The sequence below is a fragment of the Leucoraja erinacea genome, chromosome 4, assembly GCF_028641065.1.
Source record: "Leucoraja erinacea ecotype New England chromosome 4, Leri_hhj_1, whole genome shotgun sequence".
NCBI classification, from domain to species: domain Eukaryota; kingdom Metazoa; phylum Chordata; class Chondrichthyes; order Rajiformes; family Rajidae; genus Leucoraja; species Leucoraja erinaceus.
The window spans coordinates 92,639,474-92,666,215 of NC_073380.1; the positions used below are offsets into that span (position 1 = coordinate 92,639,474).

The 26,742-nt window shown below is 44.8% G+C and overlaps 2 protein-coding genes across 3 annotated transcripts in view; both read left to right on the forward strand.

The window, feature by feature from the left end:
• bloc1s5 (biogenesis of lysosomal organelles complex-1, subunit 5, muted) overlaps nt 1-26,742 on the forward strand; it is a 224,827-nt gene that overhangs the window by 173,564 nt on the left and 24,521 nt on the right. The gene's annotated exons all lie outside the window — the stretch shown is intronic.
• Nucleotides 6,671-26,225, forward strand: eef1e1 (eukaryotic translation elongation factor 1 epsilon 1). Its single transcript, XM_055634798.1, has 4 exons — nt 6,671-6,810; nt 9,393-9,593; nt 14,644-14,739; nt 23,919-26,225. Exons 1-4 carry the CDS (start codon nt 6,709-6,711, stop codon nt 24,057-24,059), a joined length of 540 nt encoding a protein of 179 aa, XP_055490773.1. The 5' UTR covers nt 6,671-6,708; the 3' UTR covers nt 24,060-26,225.

Genomic DNA, 26,742 nt, shown 5'->3' on the forward strand with positions numbered 1-26,742 from the left:
TGAAACAATTAAATTTTATTTTAACAAAAGCGGGTCACAGTTCAACTGCTGTACCTATCCCACCGCGGGTTCGATCCTCGTATCTGCCTGTTTGAGCCCTCTTGGCCTCGCTCAGACAGAGACACTCCAGAAGTTCACGCAGTCCCAAGTGCTCTCCCAGAAGATCGACTCTGGTCCTCATGGTAGTGGACTTTTATATGTCCCGGGACCTCAAGGGGCTGAACCACATGGGAGTCTTAATATCTTAATAATCCAATTACAGATATCGAATAACCCCATACATAACAGACATTTCCCTAACCCAATAAAACAGCAGCTTATACATTGTATAAGAAAGAAAGCTCTCGAAAGAAGTTAACAAGAACAAACATTGAAACATGTGCCCTGAGATTCAAATCATTTCTCCAAGGCTCAACTGTTCGACCAATCATCAATTAACAGGATGACCGTCTTGCAACATTATTTATACTGTTCACAATACTTTTGCAGCGACCCAAAAGAAATGATGCATTTAAGGGCAGTTTGCAAAACCGTTATACATGTTATCAATTTACGACAAACACAGAGAACACCTGGACCCCTTACCATCCTGCATATCAGTCTGAGCCTAGACTGGCTGGTGCCAATCAAAGACTGCAAAGTTCAGCTGACAAAAGTTAAGCAATTCTGACAAGTGCAGGAATCCTCAATTTTATGGTGTCTTTAATTTAGCCAATATTAACAAAACCATCATCAGATATACATTAAAGAACATCATGTGAATATGGAGAGGGCTGATTAGTGTTGATCCTAGGATAGTAAAGATTATATTATAGAACAGAATAGTGATAGTGAAATAGAAGAATGGCTTGTGACTGACAGAATAGTAATAGTACAGTGGAAAGCATTAGTGCATGAATGGTAACTTGCTTTGTCCCAAGTTTTTCAGGAATTATAGGTTATAGGTTCAACCATGGAAAGGAATGGAAGGATCAACAACTACAGATGGAGAGAATTCACGCCCACGAAAACTCGGGAAGCTTGATAAGATTCTGGGAAGAAACATCATCATCTTGTTGTTGTTAATAGATTGAGAATGTAATAATATGTATATCTGATTATCTGATTATTTTGTTATCATAAATGATGGTTTATCATATATGATAAAAGGAAGGAATATTAATCCTGGCTAAATTGGAGCAGCCAGGACATTAAAACTGAGTAAAGGCTGGTGTGCTGCTAGGCCATTTTGGTCGTTAAATGTGCCTTTGCAGAACTGGGACAAGCTGCTGAATGGTGCCAGTTTATCTGTGGCCTAGATAAGAGCTGCAGAGAAAGAATGGGACATCTGCCGAGTCTTACAATAAGGTGTAAAATGCATGGAACTGATTGGGTCAATGCAAACTAGATATACATGGGGTAAATAATGTTGCAAAGCCTTATTTGGATAGTTGTTGATTGGTTGAAATGTTAAGCTTTGTCTGGGTTGGCTGAATCCCAGGGCACGTGTTGTATAATTCATCTGTGTTAACTTCCATTTTGAAGCCTTGCCAGATATAATATATTACTTAATGTGTTATTGGGTTAGGGAACTGTCTATCATGTACTGCGTTAATCGATATCCGTTATTGGGCTGTATAGAGATGCCCCCATGTGGTTCGGCCCCTCAAGGTTCAGGGACCTATAAGGTAGCTCCCACGAGGTCGGATGTCTTCTACTTCTTGCATATGGCGTGCACAGCCTAAAGTTGTAGGACAACTAGTTCTATTTGATCTTATTTGATTGTGCACGCTGGGTTGATTGCATTCGTCGAAATAGGGCGGACCACGTGAAGGTTGCAATCTTCCACCCCCGGGTCCGATGTCGATCTTCTGGAAGAACGCTTGGGACTGCGTGACCTTTTGGAGTGTCTCTGCTTGCACAACGCTAGAAGGGCTTGGCCCAGCAGATACAAGGATAAAACCCGCCGTGATTAGGTATTGTATAGGGGAGTTGTATTGTGGTACCCAAAATAAAGCTTAGTTGTTCAAGTGCTTGATTCAGTATTTTATTGACTGAAACTAGACTGGGGGAGCTTAGAACGAGCTATTTACACATTGATGGATAGTGCAACCAGTAACAGACCAGAGATGAGAACCTCAATCATCGCAAGAGAACTGAGACGATGCCGGATTGACATAGCTGCCCTTTCTGAAACCCGGCAGGCAGACAAAGGACTACTGAAGGAGGAGAAGGATGGCTACACTTTTTTCTGGAAAGGAAAATCTGCTGATGAGCCCAGGATCCATGGTGTTGGGTTTGCCATCAGGAACCACTCATCAGCCACCTCTCTGAACTTCCTGTGGGATTCAGTGAGCATCTCGTGACCATCCGTCTGGTGCTTGCCAACAACCAGATGGCAACAGATGGGAGTACCTACTTTAGACTCTGAAGAGGAAGTAAAAGAGACCTTCTACACCTGCTTGGATGAGACACTGTCTAGAATCCCCAGGAGGGATAAGATTATTCCCCTAGGAGACTTCAATGCCAGGGTCGGCCAGGACCAACACCTCTGGAAGGGTACCATAGGAAAGGAAGTCATCGGTAACATCAACCCCAATGGAGCTCTGCTTCTCAGCAAATGTGCTCAGCACGACCTCACCCACTTAAGGCATCTTGGAGACACCCCCGATCCAAATAGTGGCATCTCATTTATGATGTCATTGTACGAGCCAGGGACCGCCGTGACGTGAACATCACAAGGGCCATGATCGATGCAGTTGACTGCTGGACAGATCATCACCTCATCTACTCCATGATGTCCTTCAAACTCAAGAGGAAGAGGAGGATTCAAAAGAAGCAGATCCGGCCAAGGCTGAGCCTTGAAAGCCCGGAGGAAACTTCCACCCAGCAGCGACTTCAGGCTTCTCTTGGGGAAAGCCTCCAACAGGAATATCCTGATGACATCGAAGAGCACTGGAGCCGGCTCAAGTCCACCATCCTTGATACCTGTATAAACATCCTTGGGTGCAAGTCCAGAAAACACCACGACTGGTTTGAAGAGAACAACACAGAGATAGAACAGCTCATCTCCAAGAACAGGAAAGCCTTTCGTGCCTGGCTAATTGATGTAACCTGCAAGGCCAAAAGAGCGGCTCACTCCAAAGCCAAGGCAGACGTCCAGAGCCGGGTGAGGGAGCTTAAGAACTCTTGGTGGACAGATAAGGCTCTGGAAATCCAGAGACTGGCAGACTCAGGTGACAGCAGAGGCTTCTTCAACGCTGCTAAAGCCGTCTATGTTCCAAGTCACCGTGGCTTAAACCCCCGTGCTCAAAGGATGGACAAGATCTGCTGAAGGATAATGAGTCCATTAACGCCCGATGGAAGGAGCACTTCCAGGAACTCCTCAACCGTGACAGCACAACTGAACCAGACATTACCCGCCGCATCCCCCAGAGTCCCATCAGAGAAGACATGGAAGAACCTCTCATTTTGAGGTTCAAGATGCCATCAAGAGCCTTAAGAACAACAAGGCCACTGGTCCAGATGGGATCCCAGCTGAGATATTAAAGGAAGGTGGACCGGAGTTCCTGTACCACATCCACACGCCCTACTCCTCAAGATCTGGGAAAAAGAAAAACTTCCCTCAGGGATGCACCAATAGTGACCATTTTCAAGAAGGGGGACAAGGGTGAATGTGGAAACTACAGGGGCATCTCGCTCCTGTCAACAACAGGCAAATTCCCAGCTCGTATTCTCGCAAACTGACCTACCACTGTCTGAGGAGGTACTCCCAGAATCACAATGTGTCTTCCGCCCATCCAAAGGTACAGCAGACATAGTACTCACAGCATGCCAACTCCACGAAAAATGCCATGTACAAAGGCAGCCTTTGTACATGGGCTTCATAGACCTGACAAAGGCTTTTGACTCAGTAGACCGCCAGGCTCTTTGGAGCAAACTATCAAGGTACGGCTGTCACAAACAAGTACATCAGAATATTGAGGCTTCTACATGATGACATGTCGGTCACAGTGCTCAGCAACTGCGGCTCTGAGTCCGAGCCCTTCACTGTGGAAACGGGGGGTCAAACAGGGATGCATCATCGCACCCACCTTGTTTGTCGTCTTCATTGCTGCCATACTTCACCTCATTGGTGAAGAGCTGCCACAGGGGATCCCAATCCTCTACAGAACTGAAGGTGGGCTCTTCAACTTTAATAGGTTGAAGGCCAAGAGCAAAGTCAGTAACACCGCCATCATGGAGCTTCAATACATGGACCACTGCGCCATTGCAGCACACTCTGCAGAAGACCTCCAGGGCAACCTGAAGGCCTTTGCCAAGGCATACAGAGCCACGGGCCTAGCCTTAAATATCAAGAAGACACAGGTCCTACATCAACCTCCACCCAACCAGCCGTCTACCTAGCCCACTATAAAAGTGGACGACACACTCCTGAAAACATTGACCACGTCCCCTAACTTGGCAGCATTCTTTCCTCAAAAGCTGACATCGACTCTGAGGTTGACCATCCCTGAGTTGTGCCAGCGGAACTTACGTCAGACTCAGGAAAAGAGTCTTTGAAGACCAAGACCTAAAAGCCCAAAGAAAACTGCTGGTCTACAGAGCCGTTGTCCTCTCCACCCTGTTGTATGGAGCTGAGTCATGGACCACCTACAGCAGGGACCTGAGAGCCCTGGAACAATACCATCAAAGATGCTCACGAAAGATTCTGAGGATCAGCTGGGAGGATAAACCCGCCAACATCAGCGTTTTTGAGGAAACCAACATGACCAGCATCACCACCACAATAATGCAGCACCAACTTCGATGGACTGGCCATGTCATCCGCATGTCCAACACACGTCTCCCTAAACAGATCCTGTACTCACAATGGAAGGAGGTTCGGCGAGCTCCCGGCGGGCCAAAGAAACACTTAAGGGCCAACATCACAAACAGTCTGAAGAAATTCCACATCACATCGAACACTGGAAGCACATTGCACTGGATCGGCGCTCCTGGAGGAGCTGCACGTCATGAAACGGAGCAACGCCATGTTGCAGAGACAAAGCAACAGCACCGTAAGGAGAGAGAGAAGGGGGCCCGACGACTACCGACAATCACCAGTCTCCACTGCCCACATTGCACCAAGGTGTGTGGATTGCGGATTGGCCTCTACAGACATCTGCAGACCCACAAGTAGACAACCCTATGGAGAGGAGAGGACAGTCAAACTCGTTTAGAGTGACCGCCGATGAATGAGTTGAGTCATACAAGATGTAAACAGGCTCTTCAGCCCAAAATGCCCAACATGCTCCATCTACACTTGTCACACCTGCCTGCATTTGGCCCATATCCCTCGGAATCCATGTACTATTCCAAATGTTTTTTAATGTTGTGATAGTACCTACCTCAACTACCTCTTCTGACAGCTTGTTCCATATATCTATCACCTTTTGTGTAATAAAGTTGCCCCTCAGGTTCCTATTAAATTCTTCTCCTCACGGGGTGTTTTTGAGCAGAATTTCTAGGGCTAGATAAACCTATGTCCTCTGGTTCTTGATTTGCCTACACTGGGTAAAAGGCTGTGCATCTAATCTAACCTATCTAATCCTCTTATCCACATCTATAAAATCACCCATCCTCCTGCACTCCAAAGAGTCCTAGCCTACTCAGCCTCTCCCTGTAACTCGTGCCCTGGCAACATCCTGGTGTGTTGCCCATTAGTGAAGCAAGTGCACCTTCCCCATCCTGGCAATGACCAACAGTTTTAAAGCATACATTACAGGATTGGCAGAATTACAGAATATAATAACACTAACCACTGATTGTTCTTCATAATAGGATGATTGGGTGGATATTTCATGGTATCCAGAATAACCATATAGAGACATAAGAATTTACATAAACAACTCAACCAAACCAACTGTGGTGCTTTATCTATGAAACATAACTATTTCAGTAATATTGTTTGTATCCTTTTATTTACCTTTCATTTAAAGATTCACGTAATCCATTCCTTCTTCAAATTGAGAGTCAGGGGAGAGGGAGACTAGAGATATGGAAGGATATGGTGTGAAAACGACAGATCAAAGCAGATGTTGATCAAGGAAATGTAGAATGGTTCATTGGTGGCTGAGGGCAAGATGACAATGAGACATACAATTAGTTCTCCAACTAGTTTCACTGTCCTCCTGATTAATTTTACCGATTGTTTGCCCTGGTGTGACCTTCCCATCAGCCAACAATGGACCATTCTACTTTTCCGTGATCATCGTCTGCTTTGATCTCTCGTTTTCACACCTTCCATGTTCTTCGTACCCTTCCTAGACTCCCTCTCCCCTGACTCTCAGTCTGAAGAAGGGTCTCGACCCATTTCTTCTCTCCAGAGATGCTGCCTGTCCTGCTGAGTTACTCCAGCACTTTGTGTCTGTCATCCTTCATTACAGGGCGTTTGTGGATGTAAACAATAATCTGAAAGATTCACAGTCACTATTGAACGTTTATTACAGGTTTCTTTAATAAGTTGCTTGAATTGAAGTTGTCAGATGGTCCTTCCTACACACTGGGCTCCCTCTGCTCCCTGCCTTGATTGACAAGAGGTGGCCGGGTGCAGTTCCCGGGAGCACCGCGGGCAGCGCTGCTGTGGAGGGGGAGCTTCCTGACCAATCAGGGCCCGCGGTGGTGGTGGTCCGGGGCCGGGTCTCGGCCAATGGGAGCGGCGCTCACTGTGCGGTGACGGTGACGGTGATGGCGGTGCCGGCTGGTGTTGAGTTGTCGGCGCTGGAGGAGACGCTGGGGCTGGGCGGCGGGGGCAGCGGGGAGCGGCGGTACCGCCAGGGCGATGGCGGGGTGAGTACAGCCGGGCTCCGGGAGCATTGGGTTCCCCACGGCAGCCGGGGTGAAGGGATTACAGTCTCCAGCACCAACATGCGGCTCCCGCATCATCCAGCCCCGTCATCATCTCTCTCCTACATTCACCCCCCCCCCTTCATTCATTCATTCCTCCCTTTATTTCATTCCCCTCTTTCATCTCCCACTTCATTCATTCATTCCCCCCTTTATTTCATTCCCCTCTTTCTTTCATCTCCCCCCTCATTCATTCATTCCTCCCCCGTCATCCATTCATTCATTCATTCCCCCCTTTCATCTCTCCCATTCGTTCATTCCCCCCGTCATTCATTCATTTATCCCCCCCTCTTCATTCATTTATTCCCCCCTTTATTCATTCATCTCCCCCCTTCATTCATTCATTCCCCCTCTCATCTCTCCATTCATCTCCCCATTTTCATCCCCCCCCCCCCCCCCTTCTTCCCCATCATCTTCCCCCCTCCTCCCTTCATACATTCCCCCTTCATCCCCCTCTCTCTCTCAATTCATAGAAACATAGACAATAGGTGCAGGAGTAGAAGCCATTCGGCCCTTCGAGCCTGCACCATTCGCCATTCAATATGATCATGGCTGATCATCCAACTCCGTATCCTGTACCTGCCTTCTCTCCATACCCCCTGATCCCTTTAGCCACAAGGGCCACATCTAACTCCCTCTTAAATATAGCCAATGAACTGGCCTCAACTACCCTCTGTGGCAGAGAGTTCCAGAGATTCACCACTCTCTGTGTGAAAAATGTTCTTCTCATCTCGGTCTTAAAGGATTTTCCCCTTATTTACCCCTTCGTCTCCCCCTCTTCCTTCATCCCCCCCCCTTCATTCATTCCCCCTCGCATCTCTCCATTCATCTCCCTCTCTTCATTCATTCCCCCTTTCTTTCATCTTCCCCTTCATTCATTTCCCCCATCCTTTCATCTCCCCCCTCTATTCACCCCCCTTCATTCATTCCCCCTCTCATCTCTCCATTCGTCTCCCCCTCGTCCTTCACCTCCCCACTCCCTCCCTCTCCCCTCCATTCATCTCCACCATCTTTCATTCATCCCACCATCATTCAGCCTCCCTGGATCATTAATTTGCCCCACCCCCCATTTCTCGCACTATGGCACCTGCTGTCCCCTTCCACTTACATTCCTTCCTCTGGCCACAATTTACACCGTTTTTCACCCTCAGAATCTTTTGCGTATTCCTCATCTCTGGCCTTTGTCCATCTATCTATCAATCCCCCTATTTTATCCACCTATCACTTGCCTGGCTTTGTCCAGCCCAAGCTCTCATTCAGCTTCCCCCCCGCACCCCACTATGCAGTCTGAAGATGGGTCCCAACTCAAATCGTCGCCTATCCATGTTGTCCAGAGTTGCTGCCTAAGCTGCTCCTGCACTTTGTCCTTTTTTGCTGAATAGGATGTCGTGTTTGCAATTAAATAAACATCACAGACCATCGGGTGAACTTCCCTATCTGTTTCTGACATCTTTACTAGCATAACTCCTCGATTTGCACAGAGCGGGTGTTAGGGTTATGTATGGCATCACATCTATCACTTCACTGCTGCTGGACTCCAGAGAGCAAATCTCTCTGATGATATTTCAGGTTAGATCCGATTTAGAATTGGGAACTGCATTCCTACACTGCACATGAGGGGGGCAAGGGGTAAGGCGAGTTAATTTAAGTACGTTACTCATCAACCGTTTTAATTATTAATATACTTACAACTACGTATGCATTTCTATCGCCACCCCTCATGATTCTATACACTCAGGACAATTTGCAGTACCAACCGCCACTTTGGGGTTTGGAAGACACGAGGAAACCCAGCATGATCACAGGAAGAATAAGTAAACTCTGCACAAATAGCATTATAGGTCAGAATTAAAACTGGGTGGTTGAAGTTGAGAAGCAATCACTGTGTCACCCCATCCATAAATTCTGAGTACTGACCCAAAACGCTCACCATCACCTTGCCTCCACAGATTCTGCTTGAGCCACTGAGTTCTTCCAGTGGTTTATATTATTCCCCTCTAGATTTCAGTCTGTCTCCATCAAATTATTTATGATTAATTTATGACCTTTTTTATTTAATGGTATCAATACTAGGGTTTCAGCAAATAGACCTTTCCCATATTTCCATTTGAAGTTCCTTTTCAAAACAAAACAGTGGCAATGACAGCTTTTAGAGTGAAGTTTAGATATATGGGCAATGCTTTTACACTTGAAACCTCTGTCTTAAATCTTAGAATTTTAGATAGATTCTCAAAAGAAAAAAACATTCATTTATTAATTTGAATCAACCTCTTTTTTTCTCTTCATATAATTAATGTAGGGTAGTTTAAACCTCATGAGCCAGTGCACATATCAACTGCAAAATCCTACCCACAAGTCTGTTGATAAATCCCATCATACATATAGGATTAATTTGATAAATAAATTATCTGATCAATTTGGCATTGCGTGCAGCTACTTGAGTGAACCCCTTCTTTGATTTCCATTTACGAAATAGATGATTTACAAGGCATGGCTTGTTAAGTGGGTTTTTTTTGGCTTTGCAGGTTCCGGTGCTACAAACAAACAACAGGCCTGATTTGGCGGGGTTGACAACCATTGCATCACATCTCGTAAAAGTAGCCAAAAAAGAGGAGCTATTGGGAACTACTCCTGAACAGAGTGCCATAGTTCAGCAGTGGCTTGAATATAGGGTGATTCACATAGACCGGTGTAACACTCAAGATGATAAAAGGACGATTTTAAAGGTATGGGGTAATTTCATTTCCAGTGAGGTAAATCATAATTATTTTTAATGCGTAGAAGTGTTGCTGCCACATTGTCACTACACGTCAATTTAAACTGTTCCTGTAGAAGAAAGCCTGTTATCCGAGCCAAGCAACTTACTCAACTTTTAAATCATGCAATACGTCAGTTTCCTTGAGAAAGACTTGTGCCTTTAGTCTGATACAACCATGATGTAGTTAGTTACACCATTAGGATTAATTACTGTATTTTAAAGGTACAGGTGCACAACCTTTTATCCGAAAGCCTTGGGACCAGACACTTTTCGTAATTCAGAATTTTTCGGCTTTCGGAATGGAAGATTTTTAGCGTAGATTTTAACGGCTGGCTCAGTGGTAGAGTGCTCGGTTCATATCCGCAAGGTCGCGAGTTTGCGCCTCGATCCCGGCAGTTACTCGATCGCGAGTTTGAGTCTTCAATGTAGTTTTTTCTTGCAGAATAGGAGAGAATAGGGAGGGTTAGGCTGGGATCATTCTCTGCGAGATAATCTTAGTGCGGGAGACAAGTATAGGAGAGGTGTACTGACTGTGTGGGCAGAACTTTGGAAGTGATTGCCCACCATTCTCAAAAGCCGCTGTGTCTCCCTGTCCCTCCAACTCCAGAGGAATCCGCTCCCCGATGGGCCGCTACAACGACAAGTGGCAGTTCGCCCACAGCCCGAGCTGCGCCACCTCATCCGCAACCCGGGTTCCTCTGGAGTTGGAGCGGGGCTGGGCTAGAGTTGTTGCTGGCTGTGAGTCTCTGGGATCTCCGTGCTTGCAGTGGGCCTGGGGGTCGGTGTCCCGATGAGGGGGCGCAGCTCGGGCTGTGGGCGAACTGCCACTTGTCGCTGTAGCGGCGCATCGGTGAGCGGCTTCTGGTGGTCCTGACGTCTCTCAGCTCCTGTCCAGGGGGGTGGCCGGAGACGTCAGGACCAACAGGAACCCACTCCCCGATGGGCCGCTACAGCGACAAGTGGCACTTCGCCCACAGCCCGAGCTGCGCCCCCTCATCCGCAACCCGGGTTCCTCTGGAGTTGGAGCGGGGCTGGGCTAGAGTTGCTGCTGGCTGTGAGTCTCTGGGATCTCCGTGCTTGCAGTCGGTGTCCCGTTGGTCCTGACGTCTCCGGTCACCCCTCTGGACTGGAGCTGAGACTGGGAACTTTACCGCCCTTGCCCCCTCCCTCTGCAACTGCAAACAACCCCACAGTTCCCAGTCTCAGCTCCTGTACAGGGGGGTGGCCGGAGACGTCACAGCCCGAGCTGCGCCCCCTCATCCGCAACCTCAAGACCAAGACGCACCTTGCACACCATCAGCTTCGGTCCCTACGGGGAGCGTGTTCCTCTGGAATTGGAACGGGGCTGGGCTGCTGCTGGCTGTGGGTCTCTGGGATCTCCGTGCTTGCAGTGGGCCTGGGGGCCGTTGTCCCGTTGGTCCTGACGTCTCCGGTGACTGGCACTAGCTCCGACGTGAAGACAGTGCAAAACCCCCGCGCCGGTGCAATGGGCGAGGAGCTGGAGAGGGGAGGGAAGGGGTCACACACATGGCCGGGAAGCAGAGGGGTGTAGGTGGGGTGAAACTGAAGGGAGCGACAATTTGCTGCTGCCTGCCCCCTGAGTTAAAAAGTTCTCATGCACCGTGTACCGTGGGAACGTTTTAACTCAGCGGGCAGGCAGCAGAAGATTGTCAATTATTAACCCTCCCGCGCAATATACCCTCACCTTCTCTTTTATGAATGGGGATTTAGTTCCCCTTTCTTCGAGGACCGACCGGAGGTTCCGCTGTCACCTCTGCGGGCCGCCCTCGGTGAACGTTTTCAAGGACCTTTCTTCAAGGACTGAAAAAATGTCGCTATTCTGAGGTTTTCGTTATTTGGAACTTCGGATAAAAGGTTGTGCACCTGTACAATCTTTTCAGTTGGTGGGTTTTTTTCTTTATATATGGGAAAAAGGGACAGTGGGGGAAGTTACTTTTATTGCACTTCAAAGGAGTTATTCTGAACTGAATCCTTATTCTCAACATAGCAAAACCATTGGGGCAATGCAGTGCAAACCGTACTACTACCATGCATCTCCAGTAACCCAGGTTTAATTCTTCCGAAGGATTTTATCTTTGAGTTTGCATCCTCTTCCCGTAACTGCACAAGTTACCTCTGGGTGCTCTAGCCCTCCCACAGCCTAATGTTATACTGAATGGCAAGTGTAAATTACACTGATGTAGGTGAATGGGAGAAGAATCGGAGAAGTGAATGGGCACGTGAGCGAGAATAGGCTAAGGGAAAGTGAGTAGGGAAATGAATCTGCTGAGATAAGTGGCCTCTGCAATGTTGTATGAAAATATGATACAAATATTTCAAAGTCTACGTTTAAAAATGTCTTGACTTCTCTGTACGTGCTGTGGTCTCACCAATCTTACACCATTCTTGCTTGACATGGACAGTGTTCAGCAGAAATGCGAAATGCCACTTCCACGTATCAAGTGGCAAGGCAAACTCCCTAGCCAGTAACAACACATTGTTGAATGATTCATAGATCAGGTGGGCAGACGTGTTAGAAGAATGTTTGACAGAATACCAAAGCTGCTACTTTACGACGAGCTGGCTGAGGGTAAATGATGACATAGCAGAGAAAAAAAGAGATTCAAAGACCCTCTTAGAACATCGTTGATGAATTTCAACTGATACACACCACTGGCAACATTACATTGACCTGTTTTGTGGAACTTCATAGAAGCTGGTGTGCGTTCATGTGAGGAAGCTGGAATGGAGAAGGCAAAGATGAGAGAACCTCTTATGCCACAGTATCCCTACAGCTCTTGTCACCTATTTTGAGCCCACACGGGTGTAATCAGCAATCTCCATACACATTGCAGGTCTCTGGACTAGATGCCATGGTCTTTCTTGAGGCCGAGTGACCACCACCACCAACAACAACAGCAGTGAACATTGATATGTTTAGCTTGCAGATTTTGTTTTGGAGAGAAGGTGGTGGGGCCCAGTTCTTTTTGTTTTTCTTTTTTTTTTTATTGTAAACAGATTTAACTCTGGACAAGTTAAAAAGCAAATAATTGCAAAACTGCTTCAGTGTCAGTGCCTATGTTGAATGGTATTTTCTAATTATGGATTGTGTTGAAAGTAATTGTCAATGGATAAACAATACATTATATGAAACGTCCTGTTTGTCAGTCATTCCAAGATCATTGAGTACCAAGTGAACTGTATATAAATAAACCTCTTCACATATATTTTGGGAGTGGCGATGTACGAGTATAATTTATCACATGCCTAAGGATAAATTAATGGTCACCTTTTCTATATAACTTTTATCAAAATGGTGTTAAATCTGAGTGATTTAATTAAAATTAAGTAAAATCTGGTAACTATGATCTCCATGCTGTTCTCAATTTGTGAGTTTAATTTAAGACATATTTATTAAACTGTTGCATTATTTATCATTGCACAATCCTGTTGTACCTGTTCTATTACTCAGAACCTGTTCTGTTTAGAGTGGAAGAGCATTTTGGGGATAGTCGTAATCACACAGCACGGAATCACGCCCTTCAACCCAAATTGCTTGTGCTGACCAAGGTGCCCCATCTACGCTATAGTGATCACAACTCCATTAGTTTTAAGATTGTTTTGAATAGGGCGAAGGCTGGACCTTGTGGGACGATAATAAATTGGCTAAGAAGGCAATTTACAACAATGTTGATCAGGAGCTCAGGAGGGTACATGCGAGCAGTTATTATCAAGCAACTCTACATCTGAAATGTGGGAGTAATTTAAAGGCCAGTTTGTGGAAGTTCATAACTGACATGTTACAGTAAGGAGGAGGGATAAGGAAGGCAAAGTAAGGGTACCTTGGCATGACCAGAGGTTATAAATTTGGTGGAAAATCAAATGAAGAGCATGCAAGGCTTAAGAGGATGAAATAAAAGAATAAAGGGTAACCAGTGGAAGGTAGGTCTGCACAAAGATAAAGAGGGAATTTGTGCTTGAAGTCTAGGGATGTAGGCATGGTACAAAATGAGTACTTTGCATCTGTTTTTACCCAAGTTAAGAACATGGAGGACAGTGAGATCAGTGAGCCGAATATTAATATGCAAGGGAAGTTTGAGATTAAGGTGGAGGTTTTGGGACTCTTGAAGAGCATTAAGGTAGATAAACCCCCAGGACCTGATGGGATCTATCCCAGGTTATTGAGAGAAGCTAGAGGGAAGATTGTGGGGCCTTGGCAAAGATCTTTGAATCTTCTCTAGCCGTAGGCGAGGTCCCGGACACTGGAAAGTAGCTAATGTTGTTCCTTTATTTAAGATGGGGAGTAGAGAGAATCCAGAGAATTATTTGCCAGCGAGCCTCACGTCAGTGGTAAGAAAACTATCAAAGAAGTAACTTCAGGATAGGTTTTGTTCCAAAGGCGATAGATCAGGGTGGGGCGGTGAATGCTGGCGACTTGATGGAAGAATATATATTATGAGAGACCAGGGCAGTTAAGACGGTCAAAAGATTTTGGAATGGTTGGAAAGAGGAAGGAAAAATCAAATTCTGGAGGACATAGTTTTAAGATGAGAGGGGTAAAGCTTAAAGGAGATGTGCAGGACAACCCTTTTAACAGAAGTTGGCGATATGCAGAGTACTGCCCTGCCGACTACAAATTCAGAAGATTTTACATGGGATGGTGAGTGCTAGGAACATGCTACGGAGATGATGGTAGAGGCAGATGCAATACTGGCAATTTAAGAGATTTTTGGATATGTATATGGTTATGCAAGGAATGGAGGGATATGATTGGTCCAGGCAGATAAGAGTTGGTTGTGGCATAAGGTTCAGCACAGACATTGGGGGCTGAAGGGCCTATTCTTGTGCTGTACTGGTCTACGTTCTATTATTTGAAGCCAGGCGGTCCTATTAAGCAGTGGTCTGACCAACAGAAGCCTAGTGACATTGAAAATTATGATTCTTTATTTCTGTAGTATTTGCATTTAACTTGCATAAAGTGTAAAGACTCTCTTCACTTATTATTTTTGTCCTTGCAGGATCTCAATTGCTACCTTAAAGATAAGGTTTACCTGGCAGGAAACAACTTCACTTTAGCAGATATCATGTTATACAACGGTCTTCATCCTATTGTGGTGAGTAACGTGTGGAACCTTAGAAACTGGACTCTTGTACTTAATTTTTTCTGGCTAGAATGGATGCCATTTAACTGCTGTGGAAGATTGTTAATTACAACAAATCCCCGAGTATTATATAAATATCTTTGTTTATAAGGGAGATTATAAAACTTATACGCCTCTCGAACGGAGCCTGTAGTCGCATGTGACTTCATCCAAGAGACTGTCGCGAGATTACAGATCCGACACCCGGACATACTCATTGCCTTATCAGGGGACTTCAATCATGTGAACATCAGCCCCCACTTGTCGGGCTTCTCACAGTATGTTGACTGTCCCACAAGGCACAACAAGACACTGGACTTGTGCTATGTCAATGTCAAGGAGGCCTATAGCGTCTTAGCCTTTCCACCGCTTGGCAAATCAGATCACAACCTGGTTTATCTAAGGCCTTCTTGCAAACCCTGTGCCTAGACAGCCTACAACCACCCGGTCTTTCAGAAAGTGGACACCAGAGGCCAGTGAAGCAATGAGGGACTGCTTTCAATGCACAGACTGGGACATACTGATGGAGTCACAGGAATTCAACAGCTGTATGGACATCGACAGGATGGCTGGATGCATAACGGACTACATCAACTTCTGTAGGGATGTTGTTGTGCCAGTAAGAACTGTTTGTTGCTTTCCCAATAACAAACCTTGGATTACAAGCAACATCAAGAGCCTCCTAAACGAGAAAAAGGAGGCTTCAAGGTTGGTGATCGGGAAAAAATCAAGAGGGTACAGCACCACTTGAAAAGGAGTATGAAGCAGGCAAAAGGGGACTATAAAAGGAAGCTGGAGAAGAAACTGCAGCACAACAACATCAAAGAGGTGTGGAGAGGAATGAAGACCATCACTGGCTTCAAGGAGAAGAGAAGCCAGCCGTCAGGAGACGTGGACAAGGCCAATGAGTTTAACCTGTTCTATAACAGGTTTGATCTGGTATCCCCTCCCACCTCTACAGGTGCAGCCTCTCCCCCACCATCACCTCCACGAGGCAGCCCCCCCAACACCACAGCTGCAGCACCTCCTATGCCGGCATCTCCTCAACTGTTCTTCACGGCGGACGAGGTGAGAGCTGAGCTGAGGAGGTTGCGCCCTGGTAAAGCAGCTGGCCCTGATGGTGTATGTCCCAGGCTACTAAAAGACTGTGCGGCTCAGCTGGCGGAGCCGCTCCAGATCATTTTCAACCTGAGTCTCCAGTCAGGGAGGGTACCAGGTCTGTGGAAAACATCATGTCTCGTGCCGGTTCCCAAAGCAGGGCGGCTGACCGAGATCAACGACTGCAGACCGGTGGCCCTTACTCGACCCACTACAGTTTGCATACCAGGATAACATTGGGGTGGATGACGCAGTCCTACATGCTGCACCGGATCTACTCCTTTTTGGACAAACCCGGTGGTTATGTGAGGATTATGTTCTTCGACTTCTCAAGTGCATTCAACACCATCCAACCCCTGATTCTGAATGACAAGCTTTAGAAGATAGGGGTGGATTCCACATTTATCTCCTGGATAGACGACTACCTGACTGGTCGACCACAGTTTGTCAAGCTGGGGGACAGTGTCTCTGTCACAGTGGTGTGCAATGTTGGAGCCCCACAGGGAACGGTTCTGGCCCCGTTCCTCTTCACCCTGTATACAGCAGACTTTAACTATAAGTCTGACACATGCCACGTACAGAAATATTCAGATGATACAGCGATTGTGGCATGTGTAAGGAACGGGCAGGAGGAGGAAACAGGAACTTGACCAGTTCCTTTTGTGCCTGGAGTGAAGAGAACTGTCTCATCCTGAACACAACTAAGACTAAAGAGATGGTGGTTAACTTTGGCAGGTCCAAGCTCCCCCTTCAGCCGGTCAACGCTGCTGGGGCTGACATTGAGGTGGTGCAGACATATAAATACCTTGGAGTGCACCTTGATAACAAACTGGACTGGTCTGTCAACTCTGACTCCCTCTACAAAAAAGGCCAGAGCAGACTCTTTTTCCTCAGAAGGCTCAAATCCTTCAATGTGTGTAATGACATGCTGCACATGTTTTACAACACTGTAGTTGCAAGTGTTATTTTCTACGCTGTTGTCTGCGGGGGCAACAGCATTAGTGCAAAAAACTACAAGAAGCTGGTCAAACTGGTTAAACGAGCTAGCTCAGTGCTGGAGGGGAGAGTAGACTCTGGGATGGATGTGCTTGAGAGGCGTATGAGGCACAAGGTGCAGGTCATCCTGAAAAACCCCGGGCATCCCCTCCATGTAATTCTGGAGAGTCAAAAGAGCAGCCGGCTCCTCTCCCTGCCCTGTAGAACGGAGCGGTTCAGGAGATCCTTCACCCCTGCAGCCATTAGATTTTATAATTCGGACCGCTAGGCTGTAGGGGGATGCATTCTTGCAATTTTTAATTTTTAAATGTTAATTATTGGTCTTTTTAAGTATTTATTGCTCTCAGGTAGTGTCCACAGTGTATTCTATGTATTTTCTGTCTGCGTTCGTTTTGAATCTGTGGGTTTGTTGGTTGGGGGCTTCTGGACATCTGAATTTCCCTGAGGGGATCAATAAAGTAATTATTATTATTATTATTACCTTTATATTGTAATGCTGTACAAAATATCAAATAATCAGCTGGGAATGTTACAGGGTGCATTTGATTATCTCTATTTTACATTGCGGACACTCTCTAATCTCCCTCTGTTAGTAATTTAATCTCAAACTTCCTTAAGCAAGTCCATTGAAAATGTTGACCCTCGCATGGCATGCTATCCTAACCTTGAAAATAAACTACTGCAGTATAACCACAGCAATTGCAGCAGCACAAAATGCGCCAATATTTACAAATGTTGCATCATCTGTCTGTAAACCAACAAATTCAGTCATTTGGCTTAACCTTTGTTTAAACCATATTTGGACAAAAAAAATGGAGATGTCAATGTCATCTTTGGGTTATTTCTGGAAAATCAATTACACTAGTATTAATTCGGAAAACAGAGCAGAATAGTTGATCAAATGGAGACTGAAACTATGTGCTTGAAGTACATTTTATATTTACAAAGAATCTGACTGACTTCTTCAAATTATATTCAGCGAACAGTTGGGTTTTGTACATTGAACCATGCAATATTTTTGAAGCAGCAATTTACCCCCTACTGCAGAGGAGATATCATCTCCTCTGCAGTAGGGAAAAGCATAGTAAATTGGGTGCCCGCATTGCAGAATATCTCCATTCCGTCCACAAGGTTCACCTTGAGCTGTCAGTTTAATGCTTAGTTTGGCTTTTAACACCCTTTTATTGGGCTAAACATCTCATCTTCTGACTGGGTTTCTACATCGAATTTACTAATTGAGATTTTTATTTATTTATTATTGTACAGTAAGCTTAAGAAACTTGAAATAATTTACAGAATCACTAAACATTTAATTCAAAGTAAACAAAATTAATCCTATTAATTTTAACTTTTGTTATTACATTTGTCAAACTATGATCATGTTGTTTTAAGACTAACAATTAACATAGTAACATATGAAATAGGTGCAGGAGGAGGCCATTCGGCCCTTCGAACCAGCACCGCCATTCATTGTGATCATGGCTGATCATCCCCTATCAATAACCCGTGCCTGCCTTCTTCTCATATCCCTTGACTCCACTAGCCCCTAGAGCTCTATCTAACTCTCTCTTAAATCCATCCAATGACTTGGCCTCCACTGCCCTCTGTGGCAGGGAATTAACTGTTGTGTTGCAGGATAAATCTGCATGCATGCATCATTCCCCGCAAGGACCTGGTTTATTACTCGGGCAGAAATAAGACTACGCTATAATAAACATTTCAGTTTGGTAGTGTTCCTTCAAGGCTGAAAGCAACAATATATTGCAAAGTGTAGGTTCACAGAGCAACAGTTAGGTGCCATGTTGATATGAGAATCATGAGACTAATTTTTTTAAATCAAGTAATTGCTATTTTGTTGTCAATTAAACATTTTGCTCTATTTGGGGGAGGGAGAGAAGTAATGTCTTTTCCATATAATCTCTTGAAAAAAGAAAAAAATCAAATAGGATAATTCTAAGGATAATATATTTCAGCCAATTACTTATAATGTTTATATATTGCCTTTATGGGCAGCAAAAAATTCTGGAAGTTTATGTTTTAATCAGTATAGTTCTGCCAGAAATATATGTGCAAATAAATCTTGGTATAAATTAGAGTATTTTCTTAGCATAATTTAATCCAGATGGACTCTTGACGATGTCACTTTCCCAAAAGTCGCTGGGTTTGGTACTACTGTTCTCTGAGCAGATGTGAGTGCTTGGGTGCAATTCATAAAAAGATAAAACTCATTGAACGACAATCAGTGAAATAGGCATCTGGTGCCAAGATGCCTCCAATAGGAATCAAACGTAAGGTTGGTCACCTTCTAGAATGTACAATTCAATGTTGAATAGCCTGGCACTATTTCATTCCACATGATAATTTCTTAGACTTGAAACTTGCCTGTCACGCTGGAGAATGAGAACTTCAACACGAGTCGTTTGTCATGGAATTTTTATAGTTCCGTCTGATCACTGGAGTTCAGCCATAATTTTGAATGCATTAAATGGTGTGCATGGAGGGAAAGTAGAGGATTCCATTTCTACATCAAAGGCAACAGTCAAAGGGAATGGGTTTTAATTTTATTTCTTCTGCTTGAAATTCAGTTATTTACTTCTAGAATTTTAACACTTTTTATTTTGTCAATCTCTGGATTATCAAAAAAGTAATTTGAAACATTTTTGAACCGACCACTGCAAAATATTGAAATCCACAACATCTTTCAGAGACCACAGTGGTTGATAATTCTCATTCTTCATCACCCTTTCACAGTATCATATATTTTATTGTTCTGTTTGTTTGTTTGAGGCGGTGATGAGAAACTGCTTCACATCCAGCATCTGCAATCCTTGTTTCTACATATTCACTGTCTCTTTTAATGAGATATGTCATGTTGTTAGTTGTGGGCGGAGCACCAAGGCAAATTCCTTGTATGTGAATACTTGGCCAATAAACTTACTTGCTTATATTGTGAGATGAGATAGCTATGAAAGGTGACAGGTGTGTCATCGTTTGGCTGTAGATTGCAGGCACACCTAGCCTATTTTTTTGGATTCCGCATCATGCTGTTCATTGTGCTTTATTAACTCTACTTTTGGTAAATATTTGCAGAGCTGTACATTATTAGCCACTGTTGGTACATTTTTTTTGCAGCTAGACAGCCAAAATTATTAAGTAATAAATTGCATTAAGAAACTTCCAAGATATCTAACTGGCCATAAAAAAATGTCTTAGTGTCTCATAAATATTTTCTGCTAAGATTGGTGACTTTGAGTACCACTGGGGTAAAATTAATGAGAAAATTGCCAAACTTTCCTTGACTGTTCATCTCGCATAGAGTCATCGCATACACCTTCACATTTTAATGCTGAGCTTGTGAGAGTGCTGCAGCCAGCAGCATACCAGCCACTCCCCTAGGGATGTACTTCCCTCTGATTCCACTGCACTGCATGTTATCTGCATTTATCCATTTTGGTGGCAAAAACGGGAAAGCAGACTATTATCTAAATGGTGGCTTGGGAAAGGGGGAGATGCAGCGAGACCTGGGTGTCATGGTACACCAGTCATTGAAGGTAGGCATGCAGGTGCAGCAGGCAGTGAAGAAAGCGAATGGTATGTTAACTTTCATTGCAAAAGGATTTGAGTCTAGGAGCAGGGAGGTTCTATTGCAGTTGTACAGGGTCTTGGTGAGACACACTTGGAGTATTGCAGCAGTTTTGGTCTCCAAATCTGAGGAAGGACATTATTGCCTAGAGGAGTGCAGAGAAGGTTCACCAGACTGATTCCTGGGATTCAGGACTGTCTTATGAAGAAAGCCTGGCTAGACTTGGTTTATACTCTCTAGAATTTAGAAGATTGAGAGGGGATCTTATAGAAACTTACAAAATTCTTAAGGGGTTGGACAGGCTAGATGCAGGAAGTTGCTCCCGATGTTGGGGAAGTCCAGGACAAGGGGTCACAGCTTAAGGATAAGGGGGAAATCCTTTAAAACCAGATGAGTAAACGTCACACAAATGTTCAGCATGTCTTCCCTTGGTGGGGAAGGACCTCTACGGGATACTTTTTAGATGATCAGCCATGATCATATTGAATTTGTTCACGAAGGGCATAACATAACTCCTGCACCTAGTCTTTTCTATGTATCTCTGCAAAATTTCTATGTTTCTATCTCTCTATAGTTTCTGACTGGTGCTGCACATTCTAACACTGCTGCCACTGAACACCACAATATAACCATGGACCTCTCAAATCCCACAGGCAATAAATTATTTGCATTGAAGATAGACACAAAATGGTGGTGTAACTCAGCAGGTCAGGTGGCATCGCTGGAGAAAAGGTGATGTTTTGGATCACCTTCAGATTGACGTTTTGCGTTTTGTTCAACAAGCTACCGATGGATTCAGATCCTCCCTTTTTAGGCACACATCCTTTCACCCATAAACACAACTTTAATAGAATTTCCTTCTAAGTATAAAATTGTGCCCACAGATGTGCATTCATAAGCTAATGGCACAGTTATAAGTTTAAGGAGCGAAATAAGGCCATTCAGCCCATCAAGCCTACTCTGCCATTAATCGTGGCTGATTAATCTTTCCCCCACAACCCTATTCTCCTGCCTTCGCCCCATAACCCCATTTTCCTTCATTCCCTGCGGATTCCTGTGTATACATAAAAGTCTCTTAGATCCTCTATTGTATCTGCCTCCACCTCCGCCCCTGGACGTGCATTCCAGGCACTCACCACTCTCTGTTAAAAAAAATCTTGGCCTTCACGTTTCCTTTAAATTCTGCCCCCTCACCGTATAGCCATGTCCTCTAGCCTTTAACATTACAGACAGATTCTGATTGCTACCCTATCTGTGCCTCTCACAATTTTATATACCTCTATTAGATCTGAACCTAATTCCAGAGAAAACAATCCAAGTTTGTCCAACCTCTCGTATTAACTAATATTCCCTAATCCACACAGCATTTTGGTAATCTTCATCCGCACCTCCAAAGCCTCCACATCCTTCCAGTAATGAGGCAACCAGGGTAGTACACGATACACCTTGTGGCCTAACCAAAATCGTATAAAGTGACTTGGACTCACTGTCATACAACACAAAAGTAGGCCCTTCAGCCTAACTTGTATATGCTGACCAAGATGCCTCGTCTAAGCCAGTCCCATTTGCCCATTTTTGGCTTGCATCCCTCTGAAACTTGTCTATCCATAGACCTATCCAAGTGTCTTTTGAATGCTGGTATGGTACCTGTCTCGCCAACAACCTCTGGTTCTTATACTCTTGGCTTCTTTATTCATTATCAAGGCCCCGATGATGAAGGCAAGCACACCATACACTGCCTTTATCCCTTTATCTACTTGTGTTGCCAATTTCAGGGAACTATGAACTTGTAACCCAAGACTACAGCAATGCTTTTAGGGATCTAGCCATAAACTGTATACTCTCCCTTGAGAGATTCTGGGAGCAGTTGATGCAAATTGGGTGAGAATAAATGGGATTAATGTAGAATTAGTGTAAACTAGACTGTGGGACCCGTTGGACCCGTCACACGGGAGGCCTGGTCCCCCAACACAATCCGTTTCCCAATGCAATATTCCACCACTCACCCGTTTCCCCCAATGCAACCTGTCCCCCCAAAGCTTTACGATTGGACCATTTTGCATCGCGCGCGTGTGTCTCGGTGCAAACTGCACGGCCACCCTGCAACCTGACTCTCCCTCCCTCTGCCCACTCTGGCCTCGGCCCATCCTGAAAGACTGCCCATTGCTGCCGCTCGGCCCACTACTGCGTGGCCCCTGCCCACCCGCATGCCTATCTGCTCGCTGCCACCGCCGGGGATGGGGGGAGGGGGTGAAGTCTGTGTTCGTCACGGTGGGCACCACGAGTTTCCATGAGGAGACGGACCCGGGGGGGGGACAGGTAGACGGGACCGCCATTGCCGCAGAGGGCGGGCGGGGGAGAGGGGTGAGTGATGAGGGAGAGAGAGACGGAACCAGGGCCTCCACTGAACGCACACACACACTGGCAGCCGCCGCCGGTGGTGGGGGAGACAATAGGCAAGTTACTGTGAGGAGGGGAGAGAGGAGTTTGTGTGTGAGGCGGGACAGACTGCCGCCGGTGGGGCAGGGAGGGGCGTAGCCATCCCGGCTGTGGCATTGACCGACAGGAGAAGAGACCAATCTGCGTGGCGCTGACTTAAGGAATCTGCACGTGCGGTTTTTAAGATTTTTAAACCTCGATAACGTTTACAATATACCACCGACCGGAATGAAACTTGTTGCAATTGCAGCACAGGAGAACGGCGAGTAACCTCGCGTAGCATTTTTGCACAAATAGAAAAACCCCGCAAACCAGAAGAGCACAAGATCAGAGTTTTGGTTATGTATAGCTGGGCAATTGCAGATCAGCATGGATGTGATTGCAGTGTACATATGTCAAGAACTGGAGGACCCATGTATGCAGTTATGGGGAAGACGTTTAGATACTATGTGAGGCATTTATATTTATCCAGAGGGTGGTTAATATCTGGAATACATTTACTAAGCAGGAGGTAGAAAAAGGTACTCTCATAACATTCAACACTCATCTAGACCAGCATATGATTCACTGAAGAATAGAGCCAGCGGACTGTGCTGGGAAATGGGATTAGTATGAATGGGTCGGCATGGAAATGTTGGGCAGAAGCGCCTGTTTCTCTGCTGTATGAGTCTATGACATGTTTACACTGCATGTTTGCTTAGCTGCCTTGTCCTTGGGTCACCAGATAGGTGATTGGAGCCAATCTTCCAGCTGTGTCTTTCCTAGTGAGTTCCAAGGCTTAAAAGGTGTAGGTAACTTCCGCATCTTTCAGCCTTATGCAAGCTCAGTTTCATACCCTAGATCAAATTCCCAGCAGGCACACATTAAGTATATACCAAGAATCAGGGTGCTGAGATACCTGGTATGTGTGAGTCGGATCATTTGACTTGACCCATTTGGATTGAAAGCTGTTCCACTTTGAAGCAGATTTTCCTATTAATGAGAGAGATACAAATGTTTGATCTCTAATCATGGTCTTTTAAATGCCCTTGTCTAGGCTGGACTGACTCATGAAGATCGAGAAAAACATGTGAATGTGTCGCGATGGTTCAACCACATCCAACATTATCCTGGAGTCCGACAACATTCTGCTGCTGTCATCTTTATGAAAAACAGGCTCTACCCTACTGTCCACTAGAAAAGCAGCACACCGTGGGGTTGTATTTGAAAGTTTCCTTGTCATGATTGAAATAGTGAATGTTGCCATGGGCTCGCTTTGGGATTCTAGTGTACGTGGGAATGAGTCACCCCTTTTATCCAACTTCTGTCTGCTTTTGGTCAGAATGTAACACTCAGCAACTTTAAAAAATTCCATTTATTTTATAAATTAGCACCACAATATGCTACAGTCACGGTAGTACATGTTTTTCCTACTGTGCAACAGGCTGTTTTATCAAATTATGTTCAGAATTGTTTACAATTTCCTGCATAAAAGCAGACTATTGTACCCACCCATCCCCATTGTCATCAATACTCCACTCAGGCCTACCTCTACCCTTTTGAGTACAACTTAATCAGGACAAACCTCTCCCTGCTCAGCTGCTCTGTCCTTAAGATACCTCTGCTGTTTGTTTCGCTGCTCACTCTGGTTGTGAGTTACACATTCGTAATGCTGCTACAGTAAAGAAGCTTTTTCTCAATTCCCAGCTTGACTGCCTTCTATTGGCCATCTCCTCACAAATAGAAATCCTTGTTTTAATGTCCACTCATTCTGAACTATTTTCTCATCCAACAGCCCACTCTTTTCAAGTGGAGTTCCAGCCTGTTTATCTACTCCTGTGAAGGTGAACATCATATTTCTGCTACCGTCCTTGACAACTCTTTATTTGCCAGCTTTCCACTTCCTCTGCGTCCCTGTGTGAGCATATATACATACAGAACTAATCTAGGGGAGCAAAGACTTGTTATAATTAATCCCATTTTTCGATTTTATTACTTGAAAAATAAACCTAAATACTTTTTTTTCTCGTCTTTTTATTGGTTGGTACTGTAAAATCCATTGTACCGCTACTCACTTTTGAGTTTATTTACCCAACATTTCTTTTTAACAAAATGTGGAACTGGAACAAGTCTTATTTCCAAGCAGCTACTTCCATATATGGAATTACAATAGACAATAGGTACAGGAGTAGGCCATTTGGCCCTTCAAGCCAGCACTGCCATTCAATGTGATCATGGCTGATCATCCCCAATCAGTACCCCGTTCCTGCCTTCTCCCCATATCCCCTGCTCCGCTATTTTTAAGAGCCCTATCTAGCTCTCTCTTGAGAGCATCCAGAGAACCTGCCTCCACCACCCTCTGAGGCAGAGAATTCCACAGACTCACCACTCTGTGTGAGAAAAAGTGTTTCCTCGTCTCCGTTCTAAATGGCTTATTCCATATTCTTAAACTGTGGCCCCTGGTTCTGGATACAGTGGCCCTGGGTACAGTGATCTGGAATCGTCAAACTACTTAAGAGTCTTAGAAAGATTTGTGATGAAACAATACCAGCTGACAGAGGTAAAGGGAAATCAACAATCTAAGCTTGAATTTAATTTAAAAAAAATAAATGCAGCTTGCATATGGATGAACAATTACTTATTTAAGTGCATGATATTATTATCTTTAAATATTCTGCTCGCTAACTTAAATTCTAAGGACTTTGCATAAAATACTTTTACCTTCTATTGTGTTTCACTGTCGTCTGTGCTACTAATAGTGCAAGGTTTACAAAAATGCTGGAGAAACTCAGCGGGTGCAGCAGCATCTGTGGAGCGAAGGAGATAGGCAACGTTTCGGGCTGAAACCCAAGGGAAAACCTTCGATTTTCCAGCATCTGCAGTTCCTTCTTAAACTCTTAACTACTAATAGTGCATTTCTAAACAGTTCAACCAGCCATTGTTTCTTCTAATATTAAGTATGGTTCATCAATTAAGTTCCAATTTGTTTTATGTGGCTTAATGTTGTTTTAAAATTGTTTACATTTTTAATTTTTATCATTGGTGGAAAAAGTGCCAATTGTAAAAGAACTTTGTCAAAGGGAGCCAGCAATCTTGACTTGTCAATGTAACATTTTTACAGAGACCCCCCCCCCCCCCCCCCCCCCCCCCTGTTAAATGTAGTGACTATTTTACATTGTATGATTAGTATTTATTGGTGGGTGCCTGCAATTCATACTCTCAGATATGCTGTAATAAAGCATAGATTTAAACCAATTTTGTGTCTATTTGTGCATTTGCTTGAAAAGCTTGCAAATCTGGGAATAATTGTTTTGGCATTTGTTTTACATGAATGTACAAATTAAAAATCATATCTTGACCAGCTTGAACTTTGTAAGTTCCCAATTCCTTCATGTGTCACTTCACTGGAAAATTACCATGTGAAAAAGTGAGATTATTTATTTTAGCAGAAACATTAATAAATCAGTTCACATAAAGTTGAGGGATTGTATATGTTCCGAGCATCTTAGAAAACTGTGTTTAACTGAGTTAGTGTGCAGGCATTGTAAATAGTAGCATGGCAATAAGCGAGTTCGGTATTCCGAAAAACGCAAGGAATCATGGGATTTGTCAAAAGTCATTCGTGGGGGGGGGGGGGGGGGGGGGGGGAAGTGAACGGGGAGGGCAGGTAGCGGAGTGCAATAGCGAGAGAGAGAGGGGCAGATGCGAGTGGGAGACGGGGAGAGACTGGACCGGTGGTGAGAGGTGGGGGAGAGAGAAGGGGGGTTTGTGTTTTGCTCACAGTTATGTTTAGTTTCAACAATCCGCGGGGAGTGCCGGGGTTTGCACGTTGGTTGCAATGTCCCCCAGCCCCTCCCTCCAGGATGGGGGGGGGGGGGGGG

Coding starts and splice junctions, on each gene's coding strand:
- eef1e1 (XM_055634798.1), top strand. CDS start 6,709: ATGGCGGTGCCGGCTGGTGTTGAGTTGTCGGCGCTGGAGGAGACGCTG. Junction 6,811..9,392: donor ACCGCCAGGGCGATGGCGGG/GTGAGTACAGCC, acceptor TTGGCTTTGCAG/GTTCCGGTGCTACAAACAAA. Junction 9,594..14,643: donor ATAAAAGGACGATTTTAAAG/GTATGGGGTAAT, acceptor TTGTCCTTGCAG/GATCTCAATTGCTACCTTAA.